General features: G+C 46.6%; 2 protein-coding genes across 6 annotated transcripts in view; both read right to left on the reverse strand.

The window, feature by feature from the left end:
• Window positions 1-6: 6 nt before the first annotated feature.
• Window positions 7-5,960, reverse strand: LOC113024998 (BTB/POZ domain-containing protein kctd15-like). Its single transcript, XM_026172312.2, has 5 exons — window positions 5,638-5,960; window positions 3,440-3,615; window positions 1,849-1,993; window positions 444-746; window positions 7-355 (listed from the first exon to the last, which is right to left on the reverse strand). Exons 1-5 carry the CDS (start codon window positions 5,878-5,880, stop codon window positions 194-196), a joined length of 1,029 nt encoding a protein of 342 aa, XP_026028097.1. The 5' UTR covers window positions 5,881-5,960; the 3' UTR covers window positions 7-193.
• A 9,499-nt stretch (window positions 5,961-15,459) lies between these two features.
• The window catches only part of LOC113024999 (carbohydrate sulfotransferase 8-like), a 44,225-nt gene continuing 40,010 nt past the window's right edge, over window positions 15,460-19,674 (reverse strand). For all 5 annotated transcript variants that reach the window (XM_080304032.1, XM_026172314.2, XM_026172313.2 and 2 more), the window contains 2 exons: window positions 19,451-19,491; window positions 15,460-17,249 (listed from right to left, as the gene is read on the reverse strand). In XM_080304032.1, the coding sequence (XP_080160158.1) occupies window positions 16,224-17,249; window positions 19,451-19,491 (1,067 nt within the window). In that variant the 3' untranslated portion in view covers window positions 15,460-16,223. The remainder of the gene's footprint in view (window positions 17,250-19,450; window positions 19,492-19,674) is intronic.

The following is a 19,674-nucleotide window of genomic DNA, read 5'->3' on the forward strand; positions in this document are numbered from 1 at the left end:
CGGAGCTTTGTGTGGTTTCTTTTTATGAGAACAACAGCTGAGCTACAAACACATTAAATATACAAACAGCACTTTATAAAAATGTAATGACACTTAGAAAAACCATTATGTACACGGCAGCCAAGCTCCGCCTCCTGAGGCCTCCGCTCCAGGTGTGCTCGGCGTGCTCAGGTGACACGGTCACCGCTGCTCTTTAGTCCAGAGGCTCTTGCTTAATCCGGATTGGCGTGCTGATGACGGACTGGCTGTGCTGCAGGTCGCGACACAGCACGTACTCGCTGAACTGGGACGAGTCGACGCCGCCGCCGCAGGACGCCTTGATTTCGAAGCCCTTCAGGAAGAGGCGCTCGAGGACCTGCAGGGAGACACGGAGGCACAGATGAGACCCGCCTCTCCTCGGCTCCTGGCGTGTGGAGAACGTTTGGCGATGCGAGCGGACTCACCTGCACAGAGTTGAGCCTCAGGTACCCGTTCAGAGGGAAACGGATGACATGGGTTGGGTCCTGGTTCCAGCCGGCGTTCACAGAGTTGCACATCACGTCTCCGGTCTCGGGGAAGATTTCCTCGATGAGGACCTTCTCGCCGCTCAGCGCGATCCTCTCGCCCAGGTCAGGTGTGACGCGGACCACCAGACACTCGCAGGGCGCCGTCCGCTGGGCCTCGCGCTCCGCCTGCCAGCGCTCCAGCTCGCGCACCATCGGAGTCAGCTGGTAGTACCGAGCCTCCTCGTACAGCTGGGGCAAGTCCTGAGGACAGAGTCACATGACAACGATCAGCTGATCAATATAAATAATAAGCTAATTACAGATCAGCCTGATTACATGACCTCATGATGGACGACCTGTTTCCTGCGTGGTATTTGAAAACTGTCAGATCAACAGCTGGAGCATGTAGGATCAATCTACCAATCACAGAGAAGAATCCCAGCAGCACGAGGAGCTCCACATCACATCCTCTCTTCAATTCTTCTTTCCTTTAATTCTTTCCTTCCTATTTCCCTTTAAAAAAGACAACTCTCCTGACCTTCACTTCCTGCTGTACTGGTGCTTTTATTCTGAAAACCCGAGCACACTTAATTCTCTTGCCTCTGATTTTCTCTGTCTGACACTCAGATGGAGGTTTGTGGTTTTTCCCCTCACTGCCTCAGGCGTCCTGCTGCATCGAAGCCCCCCCCCGGTGGAAGTGGGGGTGGGTGTGTTTATGTAAAGCGGCGGTGTGTCCGCGGGCCGTCTGACTCACTGTGAGCCGGGTGTCTCAGTAACAACACACACAGATCAGAGGAAACAGTATGCTGCTAACACACACCTCCTGCTTTCATTTAGTAAAAGACACTCGTCTGCGCCGCCGCAGAGTCCGAGCTAAAACGAGTCTCAGTATGAACCAATCATCTCTGAGTCAAACTCTTCACGTCTCCTCAGAGTTTGTTTTACCCATTTGTGAAATTTGACCATGAAAGTAAAATAAACATTAGCTGTTTCCATGGAAACTGAAATCTAAATAAACTAAACCGCGTGCCGGTTGTCTCGGTTTCGTTTATTTAGATTCTGCTCAGCATGTGATCCTCTCACGCTCTGCTGGTCACTGATTGGCCCAAGCTCACGGGTTATACAGCTACAGGTTTGTTAATGTAGCACCAAATCACACGTGTGCCTCAGCGAGCTTCATACTTCAGGCTGAGGGTCGCACAATAACAGGAAATCAACAAGCGGACCGCTGCCTGTGGAAAAATTCCCTTTTAACAGGAAGACCCAGGCTCACGGATGGGCAGCCATATAAAGATCATCAGTAATGCAACTGGTCTGAACCGTGAACAGGCGTTCACCTGTGCCGGCTGCTGCAGGGGCTCACCTGGAAGTCTTCAGGAAGCAGCAGCTTGCAGGTGCGCAGGAAACTAAGGATGTAGCGGAAGATGTCGCCGTCCCGGTCGATGAAGTAGTGCTGCTTCAGACTGTCCAACACGATGGGCTCTGCACCGCTGAACAGCCGGCTGATCCTGCAGAGACACGAGCCGGGGTCACGGTCTGATGTCAGACTGCCCGAGGTCAAAGGTCAACAACATGCAGCCATGCGCGTGCTGGGTGAGGAGGATGATGATGATGGGGATGAGTCCGCGCGTGCTGGATGAGGAGGAGGAGTAATGGTAAATGGACTGATTCTTATAGAGCGCTCTCTGCCAGAGTCCTCAAAGCGCTCTATACAACACGCCACATGCACCCAATCTAACCAACGTTCACACTCCAATGGACGCAGCTTGGGGTCAGTATCTTGCCCGAGGATATTTGGCATGCAGACTGGGGGAAGCCAAGGATCGAACCACCGACCTTCCAGTCAGTAGCTGATCTGCTCTACCATCCACTACAGCCAGCCCAGTCTGAGCATGCTCAGTGAGGAGGATCATGTAACGTGTGCTGGAGGATTTCTGAGCCGTGGTCAGGCTCTTGTGGAGTCTCTGCAGGCTGAATCTCTTCTCCTCCTCCTCTTATCAGCTTCGCCTCCTCGTCGCCTCCTCTGTCCTTCTCTCGCTCTCTTTGGTCGGGTACAGCAAAGAGCGATCAAACACGCCATCATTAAACTCCCTGTTCCCGCCATTAAACAGCTGCAGGTGTTTGTATTCATCGCATCACCATTAAATGCTCCTTTTCATCTTTAACTTAATAATTAGGGGAAGGCCCCGCCATGGGTCTGTTTCTCATTCTAATGTTAATATTTTATACCACAGAGTAATATTAGCATACAGAACACACACATTAGCATTAATCACGTTATTATGGCTGTTTTTGTTTCAGGCCATGATTATTTTTTTAAAGCAGGAAGTGAAACCATTGTGTTTTTGATGGTTGGGCTGTGGGTGGATACAGGTAATGGAGAAAGACTCCACATCAGAGCCTGATTGGCTGTAGATACCTGCTGGTACTGGCCTGACTCAGACACACTTGTGTGGGTGTTAGGGCTGGGCCATGTCATACCGCTCACGGTAATACCGGTATAACGTTGGGCAACAATAAGAAAATGAAACATGGCGATAGAATATGGGTAAAACGTGCATGTGCAGTGCCTTTGTTTTCATACGCACATGGCGGCGATGGAGAATGAGGAGAGCGAAAGCGGATCGTTGAATGAAACGATGAACCTGGACTGGTTTGTAAAAATGCTGCAGCTTCACTGGTGTGGAACTGGTTTAGCTTTCGTCCGTCAGATACACAACAAAGCACTATTTTTGGTAGCGCATGCTAGCGGGCCGTCGTTATTACCGTGTTGTATGGAAAATACGTCACACTTAAAATCAACCCTTTGATTTTTCTGAAAGTCGACAGAGCCCCTTATAATCCCGTGTGCCTTATGTATGAACTCTGGTTGTGTTTACTGACCTGGAAACCTCATCTCACTTCAGTAAACATACTTGCATGCCCAGGTATTCCCCCAGGCTCATGTCTCTCACCTGGACTCCGGGAACTTGGTGAGCGTCGCCAGGCTGCTGGTGTACATGTGCCCGCCCACGTCGATGTGGACAGGGGCGTTGGCCTTGGTGAGCTGGGCGGGCGACGGGATACCTTGGGTCGTCATGGGCGACACAGGTGAGTGGCTCAGAGACATCCTGGACAAGCTCCGTCCCTCCTATCACAAATAACAGCAGGTCAAAATTCAGAACACACCGGTTTTATTTTGAAGAGGCTTCACCTGGATTTACCCAGGTGTGTCCTGCTGAGTTTAAAACGCTTAAGTGATTGTTTCAGCAGCTTTGCATAATTCACAGCTCAAAATAATCCTTCTTTATCTGATACAGTCGGGAATTAGTTGTTATAGCTCCACCTCCTTTAAACCCTGGCTCCGCCCCTTCAAATCCTGACCTGTGGGTCAAGTTAAAACCCTACTCCAAGCTGGCGAGGCCAAAAACGCTCAGCTCGAACTGCATAGAGCGACGAACCAAGAGGTGAAGTAAGGTGGCAGCTTCCATCTTTTATGTACAGCCTATGGGCAGTACCCCTACACCAGTGTTTCCCAATCACTGGGGCGCGGGACATAGGTGTGCCGTGAGAAATGATCAGGTGAGCCGTGGAAGATTATCTGGTTCCACCTGATTAGTACTCTAAGCAACCAGCGTGAGTAACGGGCAGAACAATGGCATTCTCTTCCACTAGAGGGCAGTACAACTACCTGCTCTAATTCAATGGGTCGCCAACTGCCAGTAAAAAAGAAGAAGACAAAGAAATGACATAATAGTCATGCTGTGAGATGACACAGCGCGTAACAGCAATAGATAAGTAATTGCAAAGGAAAAGTAGTCAGTGTGACCTGGTCCTGGAGGAAACTCCGACCCAGGTGAAGCCCCAGCATGAGCAGTGGTCAGAAGGAAGCAAAAAAGGTAAACTGGGGACAAACCGAGTCAATTCTGCGCTGCCTGGAGTGCGGGGGAAATGATCAATGTGCTTTTTGTGACATTTTTGTTTGGGGGTGTGCCGTGGCTCCAAAAGGTTGGGAAACACTGCCCTACACGACCAGCAGGGGATTCGCTGCGTGTTAAACCTATGCCTAGTTTTCTTCTGCTGCTGCTGTTTACTGAGCCAGCTGGAAGACGAACAGCGCCAACTAGTGTTTCTCTGACCTAGGCAGAGTCAAACTGATGGAGGAGGAAGACAAGGACGATGGAGCGCTCTCAGAATAACGACATCTATAATCTGACCTCTGACCTCGGCTGATGAAGGGGCAGGGGCTCCTCCCCCCTCAAAGCATAAGTTTTGTTACAATTATTTTTATTCTGGTTCAGATAAATCTATAACGAGCCGGGGTGGGAGGTGTCCTGGGGGGTGGCTGCTGCCGCTGAAGAACCTTATCTTCCGCCCCCTGGGCTATGGAGCATGAAAGGTGAACATTGCCTCGGGTCACACCAGCGTAGGGCCCCGCCCCCACCTGCCTGTCTGCAGTGGTGCGTTCAAATATCGGGAAATAACAGACGTGAGATCAGTCCGTGGATTTCATCAAACCCTGAAATAAAGAATTGACCTGCACGTGAGGCCACGTGTTTGAACTTTAGGGTTCGGAACATCAAGCCCTTCCACTTTCGCACTTAAACCAACATACGCCAGGCTCCTTTAGAAAAACCCAACATTTAACGTATCCTCGCAAATCCAACGAAGCCAGGTGTCTCCTGACCTGTGTGAAGGTCTCCTCTCCACACTGTGCGGGCTTCTGGTGAAATCTGGATACGAACCCTCACCGACCCCTCTGTTAATTCTGGAGAACCTTATCTTTAACCACAAATAACGGAGATAACGTCCGTCCACAGCGGCGGAGCAGCCGTTAAAGGATGGCCAGAAAGCAGACGCGCTACCGGCAAAGGTTCCGACTGCGCTGAAACATTCTGTAATGTCAGAATATTTGTTTGTGCCGACGTGAAGAATGTGCTACGAAATCAACGGAAAACACGACGGTGTGTGGTGTGGTGGCTGTTTGTCACCGGGACCCCGGAACACTTAAATCGGACGTTTTTTTAATGGAGTCTGGCGGCGAGAACGGAGCAGCTCGGCGTGTCTTCCCCCGAAACGCGTCTGAATTTCTAGTTTTACGTCATAAACTCGAAAACTTTATAAATGAGCCTCACAGCAGCACCTGTGCCCCCCTCCCGTCCCGCTCACTCACCTGAGAGGAGACCGACACGGAGGACATGGAGGGCGGCGTGAGAGAGAGCTCCGTCCCGGCGGCAGGGCTGCGGTCCCGGAGAGACTGAGGAGGAGCAGAGAGGAGGGCCGACAGAAGAGCACCCGGGGCCCCGCAGACCCCCCGGGGCCAGGTCACAGTCCCGACCCCACCGAGGCAGCGCGCGCACGAAGGTGAGATCCCGCAGGTCCCGCCCCCTCCCGAATGACGCGTCCCATCACGCATTACCCGCCCGCGGCCAAATGCGCCATTTCAATTACTGCGCACTGCTGGATGGAGACGTGCGCCGCCAGCCTGCGCATGCGAAGAGGAGAGCGCGCGCACCCGAAAGCATTTTCAGCTGCAGAGCGCGCGCAACCCCCACCCGCGGTTTATTTTGATTTCTTTTTCATATTCCCACAATGTCCTGTAAATACAAGATGACCCACTAACACTGATGCCACCTTGTGGTACAAACTGGATCGGCACGAAGGAATGACACAGACCTGAAACCAGAATGTTCCCCGAGGACGACGCTCCGCCCTCCTCCTTCAGATCTGATCCACACAGAGCGTGACCTGAGCGCAGCTCACGTTTGTGGATCTGTGAGCCGTTATTGAAGCTAACGATCTGAACTTCATTAACTGTAAAGGTCTGAATTTACTCGGCTTTGGATGAACACATTTGTGAGTCCTCAGACGTTACACACAGATCAGAATCAGAATCAGAATCAGAATACTTTATTGATCCCTGGGGGAAATTATTTTTTGTTACAGATCAGCGCGCACACCTGTAAATCTTTGTTACACCTGGATCATATCGTACTGGTTTGGCTCCCCTTTGAGGCCGTTTATTCCAGACTTCCAAAACTTCATTTTGTTCTTTGAGCCAATCGGAGGGGGACGTGCTGCAGGACCTGATCATTGTCTTGCTGCCTTCAGGATTTTCTGGTAGAGAGCAGAATTCCCTCAGTTACAGCGAGTTGTCCTGAAGCAGCAGAGCAGCACAGACCATCACACCACCGTGTCTGCTGCTGCTGTGATGTTCTCTTTATGAAACGCTGTTAGTTTAAGGAAGATGTGACTCGAACGGCCTGCAGGTCTTTAGATGTCGTCAGCTGAGTGCTCCTGGGAACATGAAGGCAACATGAGCCGACAGTACAAACATGCCGAGTGATCGGCTGTTAGCTCGGTGACAGAGTCACAAACGCATGTCTGCACTTTGATTTTGTTACATACAAACACACTGACAGCAGCAGTGTGTGTGCACAGAGAGGACCGATGTGTTTGTTTGGTCAATGAAAGGCTTCAGTTAGTTAGAGTGAGTTTATAGTTTTGTCTTATTATAAAACATTTGAAATTTAAACTGCTGTTTGACATATTTTAGACTGCTTCACTCTGTTGCACAGCTTCTGTTTAAGTGATTTATTCAATTCAGTTTAAATGTTATTAACACAGCGCCAAATCACAACAGTCGCCTCAAGGAGCTTTATATTGTAAGGCAGACCCCACAATAATAGATACAGAGAAAAACTATCATATGACCCCTATGAGCAGCACTTTGGCGACAGTGAGAAGGAAAAACTCCCTTTTAATAGGAAGAAACCTCCAGCAGAACCAGGCTCAGGGAGGGGCGGGGCCATCTGCTGTTATTGGTTGGGGTGAGAGAAGGAAGACAGGATAAAGACATGCTGTGGAAGAGAGACAGAGGTTAATAACAGATATGATTCAATGCAGAGAGGTAACACATAGTGAGTGAAGAAGAAACCCGCAGTGCATCGTCTGCATAGCGGTGTAAATGTATGCTATGTCTTCTAGTGATGCTGCCTAGGGGAAGCATGTATCAAGAAGAAGATCATTTGTGACCTTTGTAATGATAGTTGCTATTGTTGAAGCTACCCACAGGGGGCGCTCTGGAATCAATAAGATATACAGAATAGAAGAAGAAGCGATCGTTGTAGAAAGAATAATAAACAGCTAGCTGAAGCTAGCACCAGGAGCAATTCTTGATGTTTTATTCATAGAGGAATAAGAACATTACATGGTACCAGGAGACGGGTTAAGAATAGAGATTGAAAATGTGACGTCATTCAGGGGTAGAACCGCAAAGAATTCTGGGAACTCGTGGCAAGAGGTACTAGCGCACGCAGGCTTTCAATTAAAATCAGTTATACAGCGATAAAAAGAAACACAAAAATGTCAAGAAGCTGTTGTATTATTAACTGCAATAGCCGGTCGCATGACAGCCACGGGAAGCCGACGGGTAAAGAGATCGGTTGTTATCGGATTACGTCGTTGAAGAGAAATTGTTCGAGCCATGTTTCCAAAGTAACAAAGAGGCGACTGGATTGCAGCCATTCAAAGATCAAATATAACGTCCCAGAACACTCCAGCTCACAGGTTAGTCTGCTCCAAGCATTTACACAAAGGTCAGTCTGCTGTTGTAGTTAATACGTCATTTTCATAACATAATTGGTGACATAGGTTACAAGCAAGTCTGGCGCTGAACAGAAATTGTCGCGCTATGCTCCTTTATTTATTGTGCATAAATAGTGAATTGTCCTGACACAATATTGCGTTTCGCTTCTGTTATTATGGTACATTGACAAAAACATATACTTTTATTCACAGGATAAAACAGGTTTTTTGTATCACTAATTGCCCAGTACGATTACAGCATACAGTATTATTGTCACTGCTACATTTCTGTGATGCTACCAGAAATTATTTCCACTACTAATTAATTACCGTTGAGCTCAAAGGTCCTATTAATAAACGGTTAACGAATGTGTATTTATGACGACGATTTGTGAGACTGGTAAACTTATGATACGTACGATGGTCTTTCGTTCTACACGGTGCATTTCAAGGTCCTGTACCCATCCGTCGGTAAACTGTACCTGGGCTTGTTGCATGACCTGAAGTTACTAAACTTCATGAGTGTATGCACTCACTCCAAGAACCGTATGATTATAAATATGAGCGTGGTGAAGTTGGGCAGCACACTAACGTCTTTTGTCCCTCTGTGTGCTCGTGAGGGTCTGACCCTTTCACTCCTTTGATTTTTTCCATGTATCTTTTCTTTGACTTTTCATCGAGTCTGTCTTTGTACGGACCAGCATTGTTCTCCTTCGTTTTGTACATACCTTTTTGGGGGGCAAAGAAAAAGCAAGAAGGTAGGGCTGCTCAATTAATCGAATTTTAATCACGATTACGATCTGGGCTTTCAACGATCATTAAAAATGACTGAGCCGATTATTAGCCCCTCCCTCATTTATCCGCGACACCTTAAAGGCCGGTCCGTGAAAATATTGTTGGGCATAAACCGTCCGTGGCGCAAAAAAGGTTGGAGACCGTTGATTAAGAGGACCCGAGGGAAGCTCGGAAAGCTAAGCAGAAGTTATTTGGAGAGTGACTGCTGTTGGTTGAAAAGAGAGTTTAAAAAAAAACAAACTTCAGTGGTGTTGCACACTATTTTATATTATTTTTTTAAAGTCATTGTTAACCCTTTAAAGCCGGTCAGAGCAGCACGCTCCGTGTTGCGTAACTATTTTTAAATCCCTGTAGAACCTGAACCGTGTAAGCTAGCGCAATAATTTGTTTTGCATATGAAACCGGAGGAGTTGTACTTACATCTGATGCCATCAGCTTGTCCTCGGTCACGGTTTCCTTCTACATATAGCTTTGCAAAAATTGCATAAAAAGCGCTTGCAGGAACAAAAACATAATATTCCAGAAACACGCTTTGCTGTTCCGATCAGCTGTTCGTAACACTTCCCACAGTGAAATGATGCACCTGCTGTTTTCTTTGCAAATTTGCATCATAGGATTGTTTTTTGTTTTTCCTGCAGTATATAAAAATTGCTGTATCTCCAAAATAAAACTATGAAGACACTCAAAATAAGTTTCCTGTTGTTGTAAACTATTTTTTGCAACTTTATTGTATTTAAAGTTTTGAGGGATAAGCCTCTTAAATTTCTCCAAGTAGAAATATATGTAAACAAAACAAAAGCGATTTTCAAATTTTTTTGCAGTTTATTGCACTTTTTTGCAATTTATGTAATTACTATGCACTTAATGCATACATATTATTAAAATATGGGCTATAACAGTTGTATTGATGTATAGCAACTTGAAATGCTCCCACAAATGGCACTACAGCATGTAAAAAAATAATATAAGCTCTGGTGGACTTGGTTCTATAGTAGGTCTTAAAGGGTTAAATAAATATCGTCAAATAATCGTGATCTCAATTTCAGTGAAAATAATCGTGATTATCATTTTTGCCATAATCGAGCAGCCCTACAAGAAGGTATTGGAACCGGAGAATGAACGTTTTGCGGTGCTGCAAATGCTTGCATCTGATGCAGGTACTTGGATTGTTTTGCCACGAGTTCACGGCATGCAATGCACGAAAGTCACGTGGTCTGTCAATCTCTATAAGAAGCAACGCAACAAGATGGATGCAATAAAACCGCCAAGTCCGTTGAAACTGACTGGAAACGTGGATGCAAGTTGGAGGACTTTCAAACAGCAGTTCAAACTGTATATTGCAGCTGTCGGAGTGGATCGACGGGCAGACGAAAGGAAAATAGCCATGCTTCTCACCATTGCCGGCACAGAAGCAGTAGAGGTCTTCAACACTTTTGTGTTTGCTCAGCCCGAGGACAAAGATAACTTTGATGAAGTCATGAAGAAATCTGACGAGCACTGTCTGTCAAAGAAAAATGAAACATACGAGAGATACGTCTTTCGCTCACGCTTACAGCATCAGGGTGAGTCATTTGATACTTTTCTCACAGACCTCAAGATCAAAGCTCAGTCCTGCAGTTTTGGTGATCTCAGAGACTCCATGATACGAGATCAAATAGTGTTTGGAACTAATGAGAAGAAGCTCCGAGAGAAACTGTTGAGAGAAACAGAACTAATGCTGGAAAGTGCTATAAAGATAAGTCAAGCCAGTGAGCTAGCACGACAACATGTACTGACGTTTAGAGAGCCTGTTCAAGGAGCAGCGCAACAGGAAAATGAGGCAGTGAACGCAGTGTTGATTAAAAGAAAGCCATGGAGTAAATTCAAAAACAACGACAACAAAAACAGAATGTGTGACAATGAAATGTTCACTTGCAAGAGATGTGGAGAGAAACACAGACCAAAACAATGTCCCGCATATGGGAAAAAATGTGCAAAATGTAAAGGACAAAACCATTATGCAAAAATGTGTCTCTCCAAAAACAAGGGACAAAAAGTACACACTGTGCAGGAAGACACAGATGACAGTGATGATCTAAGTGAAACATTTTTCATTAAGATGGTGTCACATGAAGAAGATGTCAATGCACAGTCTTCAAGACATAACACTGGCCAAAGTGTTAGTTCAGTCACAAATGATAAATGGACTGCTCCACTGTTAGTCAATGGGACATTGGTAACATTTAAAATTGACACAGGGGCCAAAGCTAACTTGATCAACGAGAAGGATTCAAGGCACTGACTGAGAAGCCTAGAAGATTTACAGAGAAAGTCACGCCGCTGAGGGCCTACAATAACCAGCCAATACAAACAAAAGGAGGATGCAGACTTAAAGTGACAGCAAAAGGCAAACAGCATAACATTTTGTTCACCATCGTACCTGATGGACACGAGTCACTTTTAGGAGATAAAACATCTGAGGACTTGGGACTAGTAAAGAGGATCTATCAGATTAATACTGACGCCATGAAAGAAGCCAAACAAGACAAAAGACTGGAACACCAAGGGCATGAAGGAAGTTCAGACATTATCAGTAAATTTCCTTCAGTCTTCAAAGGACATGGAACATCGCCTTACACCTACAAAATCCAGCTCAAGGATGATGCCGTGCCTGTGGTGCATGCCCCAAGGAGAGTGCCTGCTCCATTACGGACAAGTTTGAAAAAAGAGCTGGAAAGAATGACTCAAATGGGTGTCATTGAACGAGTGGAAGAGCCCACAGACTGGGTGAACTCTATCACTTGTGTCAAGAAAAAGAATACAGGTGCCTTAAGAGTCTGCCTTGATCCCAAAGATCTAAATGAAAATATTAAAAGAGAGCATTATCAGATCCCTAAGAGAGAGGAAATAATGAGTGAAATGGCAGGAGCTAAGTTTTTTAGCAAACTGGATGCATCACATGGATTTTGGCAGCTGAGGCTAGACCCAGAAAGCAGCAGGTACACTACCTTTAACACGCCATTTGGGCGTTACTGTTTCCTGAGGCTCCCATTTGGAATTAAATCAGCACCAGAGATCTTCCACAGGGCAATGGAGTCCCTGATCAAAGGGCTGGAAGGCACCAGAGTCTACATAGATGACCTCGTAGTCTGGGGAAATACAAGGCAACAACATGATGAAAGGCTGGAGAAACTTTTGTGGAGAGTTAACAAGAATGGACTTAAACTGAATAGAGACAAGTGCCTCTTTGGTGTTTCAGAGATGACCTTCCTGGGAGATAAGGTTACAAGTGAAGGGGTGGAACCTGATCAGTCAAAGGTACAAGCCATATTGGATATGCCAGCACCCATTGACAAAAAAGGTGTCTTGCGAGCAATGGGGATGATCAACTTTCTGGGTAAGTTCATTCCTAATCTTACCTCCACGACAGCATGCCTAAGGGAGCTGCTACAGCACAACACAGTGTTCGAGTGGACGGCCCGGCATGAGAAAGAGTGGAAAAAATTGAAGGAAACTGTAACTACAGAGCCGGTCTTGACATTCTTTGATCCATCAAAGCCAACAAAAATTTCAACAGATGCCTCAAAAGATGGCTTGGGAGCAGTTCTGCTCCAAAGGAACAAAGACAAGTGGCAACCTGTAGCATCCAGTGCTGCAGAAAGTATCACACCTTATACAGAATGGGTGGTCAAAAGGAGTCTGTCCAGGGTTCTACTCTGTGCGAGCTGATTTATGCATGGCTAATGGGCTGGTGCTGAGACAAAACCAGATTGTCATCCCTCAATCCATGCAGAAAGACATGCTTCAGCGTATCCATGAAGGACATCTTGGAGTGGAGAAATGTAAAAGGAGAGCGAGAGAAGCAGTTTACTGGCCAGGCATCAACAGGGATATTGAAGAGATGATACAGAAATGTGAAACATGTCTCAAACATCACTACAAACAAACAAAAGAGCCAATGCTGGCAGCAGACCTACCCACTGCACCATGGCAAAAGGTAGGCACGGATTTATTTCATCTGGATGGCAAGGACTATGTTTTGGTGATTGACTACTATTCTAATTATCCAAAAGTGGCACAGCTTTCCAGTACATCAGCACAGTCAGTCATCACACACATGAAGGGCTTTTTTGCCAGACATGGAATTCCACAGTGTGTCATCAGTGACAATGGTCCACAATATGACTGTAGAGAATTTAGTGACTTTGCAAAACAATATGGATTTCAACATATCACCTCTAGTCCCTTGTATCCCCAAGCGAATGGACAGGCAGAAAAAGGAGTCCAAATAGTAAAGAGATTGTTCAAAAAAGCAAGAGACAGTAAGACCGACCCTTACCTGGCTCTGCTAAGCTACAGAGCTTCATCCCTGGAGTGCGGGGATCACCTGCTGAGCTACTCATGCATCGCAAGCTCCGCACCACACTTGCACACATTTCCAAGGAAAATGACAATGCACATGACAACAAGCTGACCGACAAAAGAATGAAACTCAAGCACAGACAGAAAAGGAACTATGACAAAACTGCAAGGCGTCTGGAACCGCTTCAGGAAAGAGATGTTGTGAGGATTGCAGGTCCAGATTTCTGGGACAAAAAAGCAACAGTTCTCAGCGAAGTAGGGCCCAGATCGTTTGCTGTTCAGACAGAGAATGGACAAGTGTTAAGAAGAAACCGGAGAAGTCTGTTAAAGACAGGATGTTAAACATCAGGACACAGAGACTGGAACTGAACAACGAGGTGCTAACCCTGTTGAGCACCACAGTGAGCCTCCTTCACCTTCCCCAATGTCTGAGATACTGAGAAGGTCTACCAGACCTAAGGAACCTACAGAGAGGCTCATAGAACAAGTGTGAACTGTTGTGGTAAAGAATTGTTAAAAAATAATAATAATAAATCACAAGTAAATAACGGATAATAATTCATTTAGAATAGTAATTGTTCACACTTAATTGAGACCTGCTGAGTTATAATGTGTTATTGACTGTTCAAGTTGTCAAAGGTGAAGAGTTCTAATGTGCTTGAGGGCTGTATGGGATTCATTTGGTTCATTCTGGACGATGTAAGGTATACATTTGGATTTATTTTGTTTGACTTGTGCTACAACTTTTGGTTAAAAAAAAACACTACTGAATGTAGTTTGTTGCACAATTTATAACATGTTGAATGTTAGACAAGAATGTTCAGATGTTACAGAGTAACAGTTCTCTTTGGAATTGTGCTTATTATAACACCAACCTGTTTGGAAAGGGGATGTAATGATAGTTGCTATTGTTGAAGCTACCCACAGGGGGCGCTCTGGAATCAATAAGATATACAGAACAGAAGAAGAAGCGATCGTTGTAGAAAGAATAATAAACAGACTGGGTGTTAGCTGAAGCTAGCACCAGGAGCAATTCTTGATGTTTTATTCATAGAGGAATAAGAACATTACAACCTTCATCTTCACTTCTGTGCTGTGATGAGCTCTGAAACCTGACTGAAACTAACGAGTCGTCTGCTTTACGCTACGTGTTTGAGAATTAGTATTAGTATTTAGTATTTATTTATTTATTGTCATTGTCAAGAACAATGAAATTGCGTTTGGGGCTTCCATACAACCCAAAAAAAAGAAGAAAATAATAAATACCCCTTAAAACCCAAGTGTACATATTTAACCCAGTGTGACTCCAATGCAATAAGACAATCCTTAGCAATAATGTTCGTAGAAATTCAGACAAAGGAGTCAGGTACTTCTGATTTAAGTCTATTTTTCACCAGAGCTACAGTATCCAGAGTCGTACGCAGTGACAGGGGGTAAAGTTATTAACAAGATGATGGACCTCTGTTGGAGCAATGTTCAGGTAGCTGCTCTGCTCTGTGTTGGCATTGAAGATGATAACAGTGGGTGCACACACAGGTCAAACTCTGCCCCCCGGTGGTGATCCTGTGAGTCACAGTGTGACGCCTCGTTTTAAATGTCACTCGTTAAGTCAGCTCAGATTTATTCTCGTGTGAACTCAGTTTTCCTGTTTGGGTCGGAGAACGTGGGCCCAGCTCGTCGCCACAGATCACAACTCTGGTGCTCAACAGCGCCAAAGTAAACATTTTAATTATATTTCATTATCTCATCTCCGAGCGCGCTCAGTGATGAGATGCTGCTGTTTGTTTCTAAGGTAACGGCTTTTTAAAAATCACTGATCAGCGGAGAAACATGAGACATCGCACGGTGATAAAACAGACCTGCTGTTCCAGCTCAGAGGTCCGAGGGATCGTCCAAAAATGGTATTTTCTGGAGATCTGATTGGTCAGTAGGCGGTGATGTCATACCTATTTATCTTTAATCTTGATCTTAAGTTACCATGGTGATTTATCTGTATAGAAACCAGGTTAAGCCTGAAGTTACCCAGGTTAATCTAAACCAAGCTTAGGCCTCTGCTATCAAACATGAGGCTCCCAGGCCTGGACTGGCCACTAGAGGGTCCAACTGGGTCCACAGGCAGAGCGTCAGTGATGAATAAATACAGGTGAATAATAACAAATCTGACGGTCTGCAGGTGATGTTAGGGGAGCTAAACTTTATTTACACCCAGACCTGAGCACAAAGGTCAAAGGTCAGCCTGTGAGTATCAGAATAAGAGGCGAGTCTCCAGGTGTTCAAAGAGTGTCTCGTTTATTGTGGTCACAGGTGAGAAGGCAGTGTTAAGGCTTCGAGGTCGTCTGAAAATCACCACAAACACATTTGCAGCATCACCTCCTACCTCACTTCCTGTTCCTGCTTTAAACAGACTGTACATAAATGATCAACTGAGCCACTCCTCCACCCGAGCAGATTTAAGGTCTTTATTAAAATAATCCAGAGCTCGGTCAGTCCGCAGCATCATACTTCCTGTTCGCTGTCATAATGTCGGGTTAAATAATAAAATGACATTTTTGTGAAAAACATTTTTATATTTTTGTGCCTGATTCACTGATTTAAAAAAATTATTAAACAGCATCTCGACCGTGTCTTTGCCACAACGCCGAGGTCAGAGGTCACATCGGCTCATCTCCTCATCCTCCTCCGCAATTGTGCAGACCACCTCAGCTTCTTTCGCCAACAGCTGCGTTTGGAGCAGATTTGGCTAAATGCGATCTGATTGGCTGATGCCTCAACGTCGCAAGCAATTGACTCAAAGTTGTCAATGTGTGACATCACGGCGTCTGAGCCCGGAAGCATCCATGTGATTCCCGCCGTTATCTGACAGCTTCTCTCTGCAGGACGCGGCTCAACAAACTTCACAGAAGTCGTTAAAAACACACAAACACAAAAATCAGTCTCTGAGTCTGGAGCTCTCACACCTGCACAGGTACGCAGCCTCAGCTTGTCCCACCCCTCTGACACGTTAACAGAGCCAAACATGCTGAGCGCGGCAGTGGCTCAGTGCAGGTCGCTGAAGGGCTTGGGGTACCCGAACATCAGGTAGTCCATGTAGTAGAAGTCGAAGACCTTCTGCCGCTCGGTGGCGTTGAGCTGTGAGAAGTACTTCTGCGTGATGCTGGAGGATGTCCTCTCCGCCAGTGGGTTCCTGTCCTTGAAGTCCGGGAACGTGAGGTTAGCCGGCGCCCCGATGCTTCGGAGCAGGAAGTTGGCGTCACGCTCCAGGCTCTCGAACTTCCCGATGAAGGTGAACTGCAGGAAGCATGGGCTGCACAGCTGGCTCACCGGCTCCCAGTGGATGTCCATCCCCACGGGCCGCCGCACATCCAGCAGGTACTGCACAAACTCCCTGAAGGTCACACCGGCGCCAGAGCGCAGTGCAGCATGTGTGGCGTTGGCTCGGTACCTGGAGATGATGGCCCGTCCAAACACGGGGTGGTAGTATGAGTTGGGGCTCTCAAACTTGTCCCGAAACGCTGACACGAGGCGCTCAAAAGGCTCCCGGACGAACAGCGCTTTGGTGTAGGAGCGAAGCCGCTCGGTAACGCCAGCACGACTGTAGCCGCTGAGCCGCGGGAGGCGGTTTTCGTAATGCGCCGCGTCGTGGGGAATGTCCCGTGTGGACGCGGCGCTGCCGCTCAGCACCATCAGCACCCGCTTCCAGTTGGAGCAGCCAGCTTTGGGCACCTCGCAGTACAGCAGCCGGGACCGCTCCTCCACGTACACCCGCGACACCTGCCGCTGCGACGGCGGCCGCCTATCCACTCCCGGCTGGTATTGGGCACAGATATCTGTTAGCAGGCGGTGCCGTGACTCCTGCATCCTCGACAGCTGCAGCGCCACCTCTACTTGGCCCGTGGGGGAGCTGGACGCCGCCACGCTGCTCTTCAGCAGCAACTTCCTGCGGCGTTTAGTGAGCGGCTGCTTTGAGCCGAGCGGTGAGTCAGAGAATAGCGAGGAGGACAGTGGCTGGGGACGGAGAGCGGGCGGAGAGACAGGACGACGTCCTGCCGCATCGTCGGCTTCCTTTAACACACACACATACAGGAAACAGAGGGCATGTCATCAGTGGGCGTTTCCCATCACGCAGGGCGTTGTCTGTATGTTTAACCTCCACGCTCGCCATTTCCTGCATGTAAAGAGTCCATGATCTTTGTTTTTGACCAAGCGGCTCCGATTCACATAAAACGTTCTGATCCATTAATCAGGTTTCTACTCTGCAGGTGCTACTCTGCAGGGTTCTACTGTGCATGGTTCTACTCTGCAAGGTTCTACTCTGCAGGTTCTACTCTGCATGTTTCTACTCTGCAGGGTTCTACTCTGCAAGGTTCTACGCTGCAGGTTCTACTCTGCAGGGTTCTACTGTGCAGGGTTCTACTGTGCAGGGTTCTACTCTGCAGGGTTCTACTCTACATGTTTCTAATCTGCATTTTTCTATTCTGCAGGTTCTACTGTGCAAGGTTCTACTCTGCAGGGTTCTACTCTGCAAGGTTCTACTCTGCAGGTTCTACTTTGCATGTTTCTAATCTGCACTTTTCTACTCTGCAGGGTTCTACTCGGCAGGGTTCTACTCTGCATGTTTCGACTCTGCAGGGTTCTACTGTGCATTTTTCGACTCTACAGGTTCTACTCTGCATGTTTCTACTCTGCAAGGTTCTACTTTGCAAGGTTCTACTCTACAGGGTTCTACTGTGCCTGTTTCTACTCTGCAAGGTTCTACTCTACAGGGTTCTACTTTGCATGTTTCTAATCTGCACTTTTCTACTCTGCAGGGTTCTACTCGGCAGGGTTCTACTCTGCATGTTTCGACTCTGCAGGGTTCTACTGTGCATGTTTCTACTCTACAGGGTTCTACTGTGCATGTTTCTACTCTACAGGGTTCTACTCTACAGGGTTCTACTGTGCATGTTTCTACTCTACAGGGTTCTACTGTGCATGTTTCTACTCTGCAGGGTTCTACTGTGCATGTTTCTACTCTGCAGGGTTCTACTCTACAGGGTTCTACTGTGCATGTTTCTACTCTACAGGGTTCTACTGTGCATGTTTCTACTCTACAGGGTTCTACTCTGCAAGGTTCTACTGTGCATGTTTCTACTCTACAGGGTTCTACTGTGCATGTTTCTACTCTACAGGGTTCTACTCTGCAAGGTTCTACTGTGCATGTTTCTACTCTACAGGGTTCTACTGTGCATTTTTCTACTCTACAGGGTTCTACTGTGCATTTTTCTACTCTACAGGGTTCTACTGTGCATGTTTCTACTCTACAGGGTTCTACTCTGCAGGGTTCTACTCTCTGAACCTGAAAATCTGAATTCCATCTGATGCTGTGAGTGTCCTGATCAATCATGCAAGTCAGGACGTCTGCAGTCTCAGCTGCAGGTGTCCAACCTAAACGTGTGTGTGTGTGTGTGTGTGTGTGTGTGTGTGTGTGTGTGTGTGTGTGTGTGTGTGTGGTGTCCAAACACTGAGGATGAGGATGATGATGATGAAATGTTTCTGAAAACCTCGCATTTGAACAGAATCATCTTTCTGAGATTCTGGGTGTTGTCAGACACTGCAGGACTAAATGTGAACATATTACATTTAAATTAAATTTTTAAATACATCCCGGTCTTGAAACCTACAGAGCTGAACTCAGATCAGAATCTTCTGACGTTTCTTCATGTTAAAAATATTATTTTACATTGTTATGAAATCCACCTACATCCAACTACAAACTTCAGTGTGAAGGTTTTTATTAGTGCAGCTCAAATATGGGACGATGCAGACCTGCTTTTGCTGCATATTTTAATCAGGCAACACTCATGTTTCATGCATGTGTCTACAGACCCTGATTCAGCTCGAGGGCACAGCTTTAGTCTGATATTCATGTTTAAATATTACCCGAGTTTTAGTGAAAGACCGTGGCCATGTTTCAAAAACACATGTTTCTGATACATGAAGCTAAAACTTGACAACAACCATTATAAACCTTCAAACTTTGGACCCCGAAACTTTTATGTAAATTAGAAACGGTGGAGCAGAAGGTCCTCGATGATCTGAGACTCACAAGAACCGATCAGGAACTTTCTGTTGCACTAAAATATATGAATGTCTAACCACAGGAGCTGTCGTGCTGGCTGTGGACACTGGATGGCGCTCTAATCTTTGTTCTGCTCCATGTGTTTACTCTGTTTGGAAAATGTGATGCTGTGTGAGTCCAGCAGGTGTCGCCGTGCTGCTGTTACCTTCTGTGAAGGCCGCCTGGGAGCCACCAGCACCTGCACACCTGAGGAGGGGGGAGAGAGCACGGTCAGGAGCAGAAGTATGTGGACACGTTCACTTTATGTTGGGTAGGATGATTTAATGAAGCTGAAAACAAACTGCAACACACGTGAGTGTGAGAGAGAGTGAGTGTGTGAGTGAGAGGGTGAGGGAGAGAGAGTGAGAGGGTGAATGAGAGAGAGAGGGA

The sequence above is a fragment of the Astatotilapia calliptera genome, chromosome 7 (genome assembly GCF_964374335.1).
Source record: "Astatotilapia calliptera chromosome 7, fAstCal68.1, whole genome shotgun sequence".
Lineage (NCBI taxonomy): Eukaryota > Metazoa > Chordata > Actinopteri > Cichliformes > Cichlidae > Astatotilapia > Astatotilapia calliptera.

Coding starts and splice junctions, on each gene's coding strand:
- LOC113024998 (XM_026172312.2), bottom strand. CDS start 5,880: ATGCGTGATGGGACGCGTCATTCGGGAGGGGGCGGGACCTGCGGGATC. Junction 3,616..5,637: donor CCGTGTCGGTCTCCTCTCAG/GTGAGTGAGCGG, acceptor TATTTGTGATAG/GAGGGACGGAGCTTGTCCAG. Junction 1,994..3,439: donor ACCAAGTTCCCGGAGTCCAG/GTGAGAGACATG, acceptor GTGTCTCTGCAG/GATCAGCCGGCTGTTCAGCG.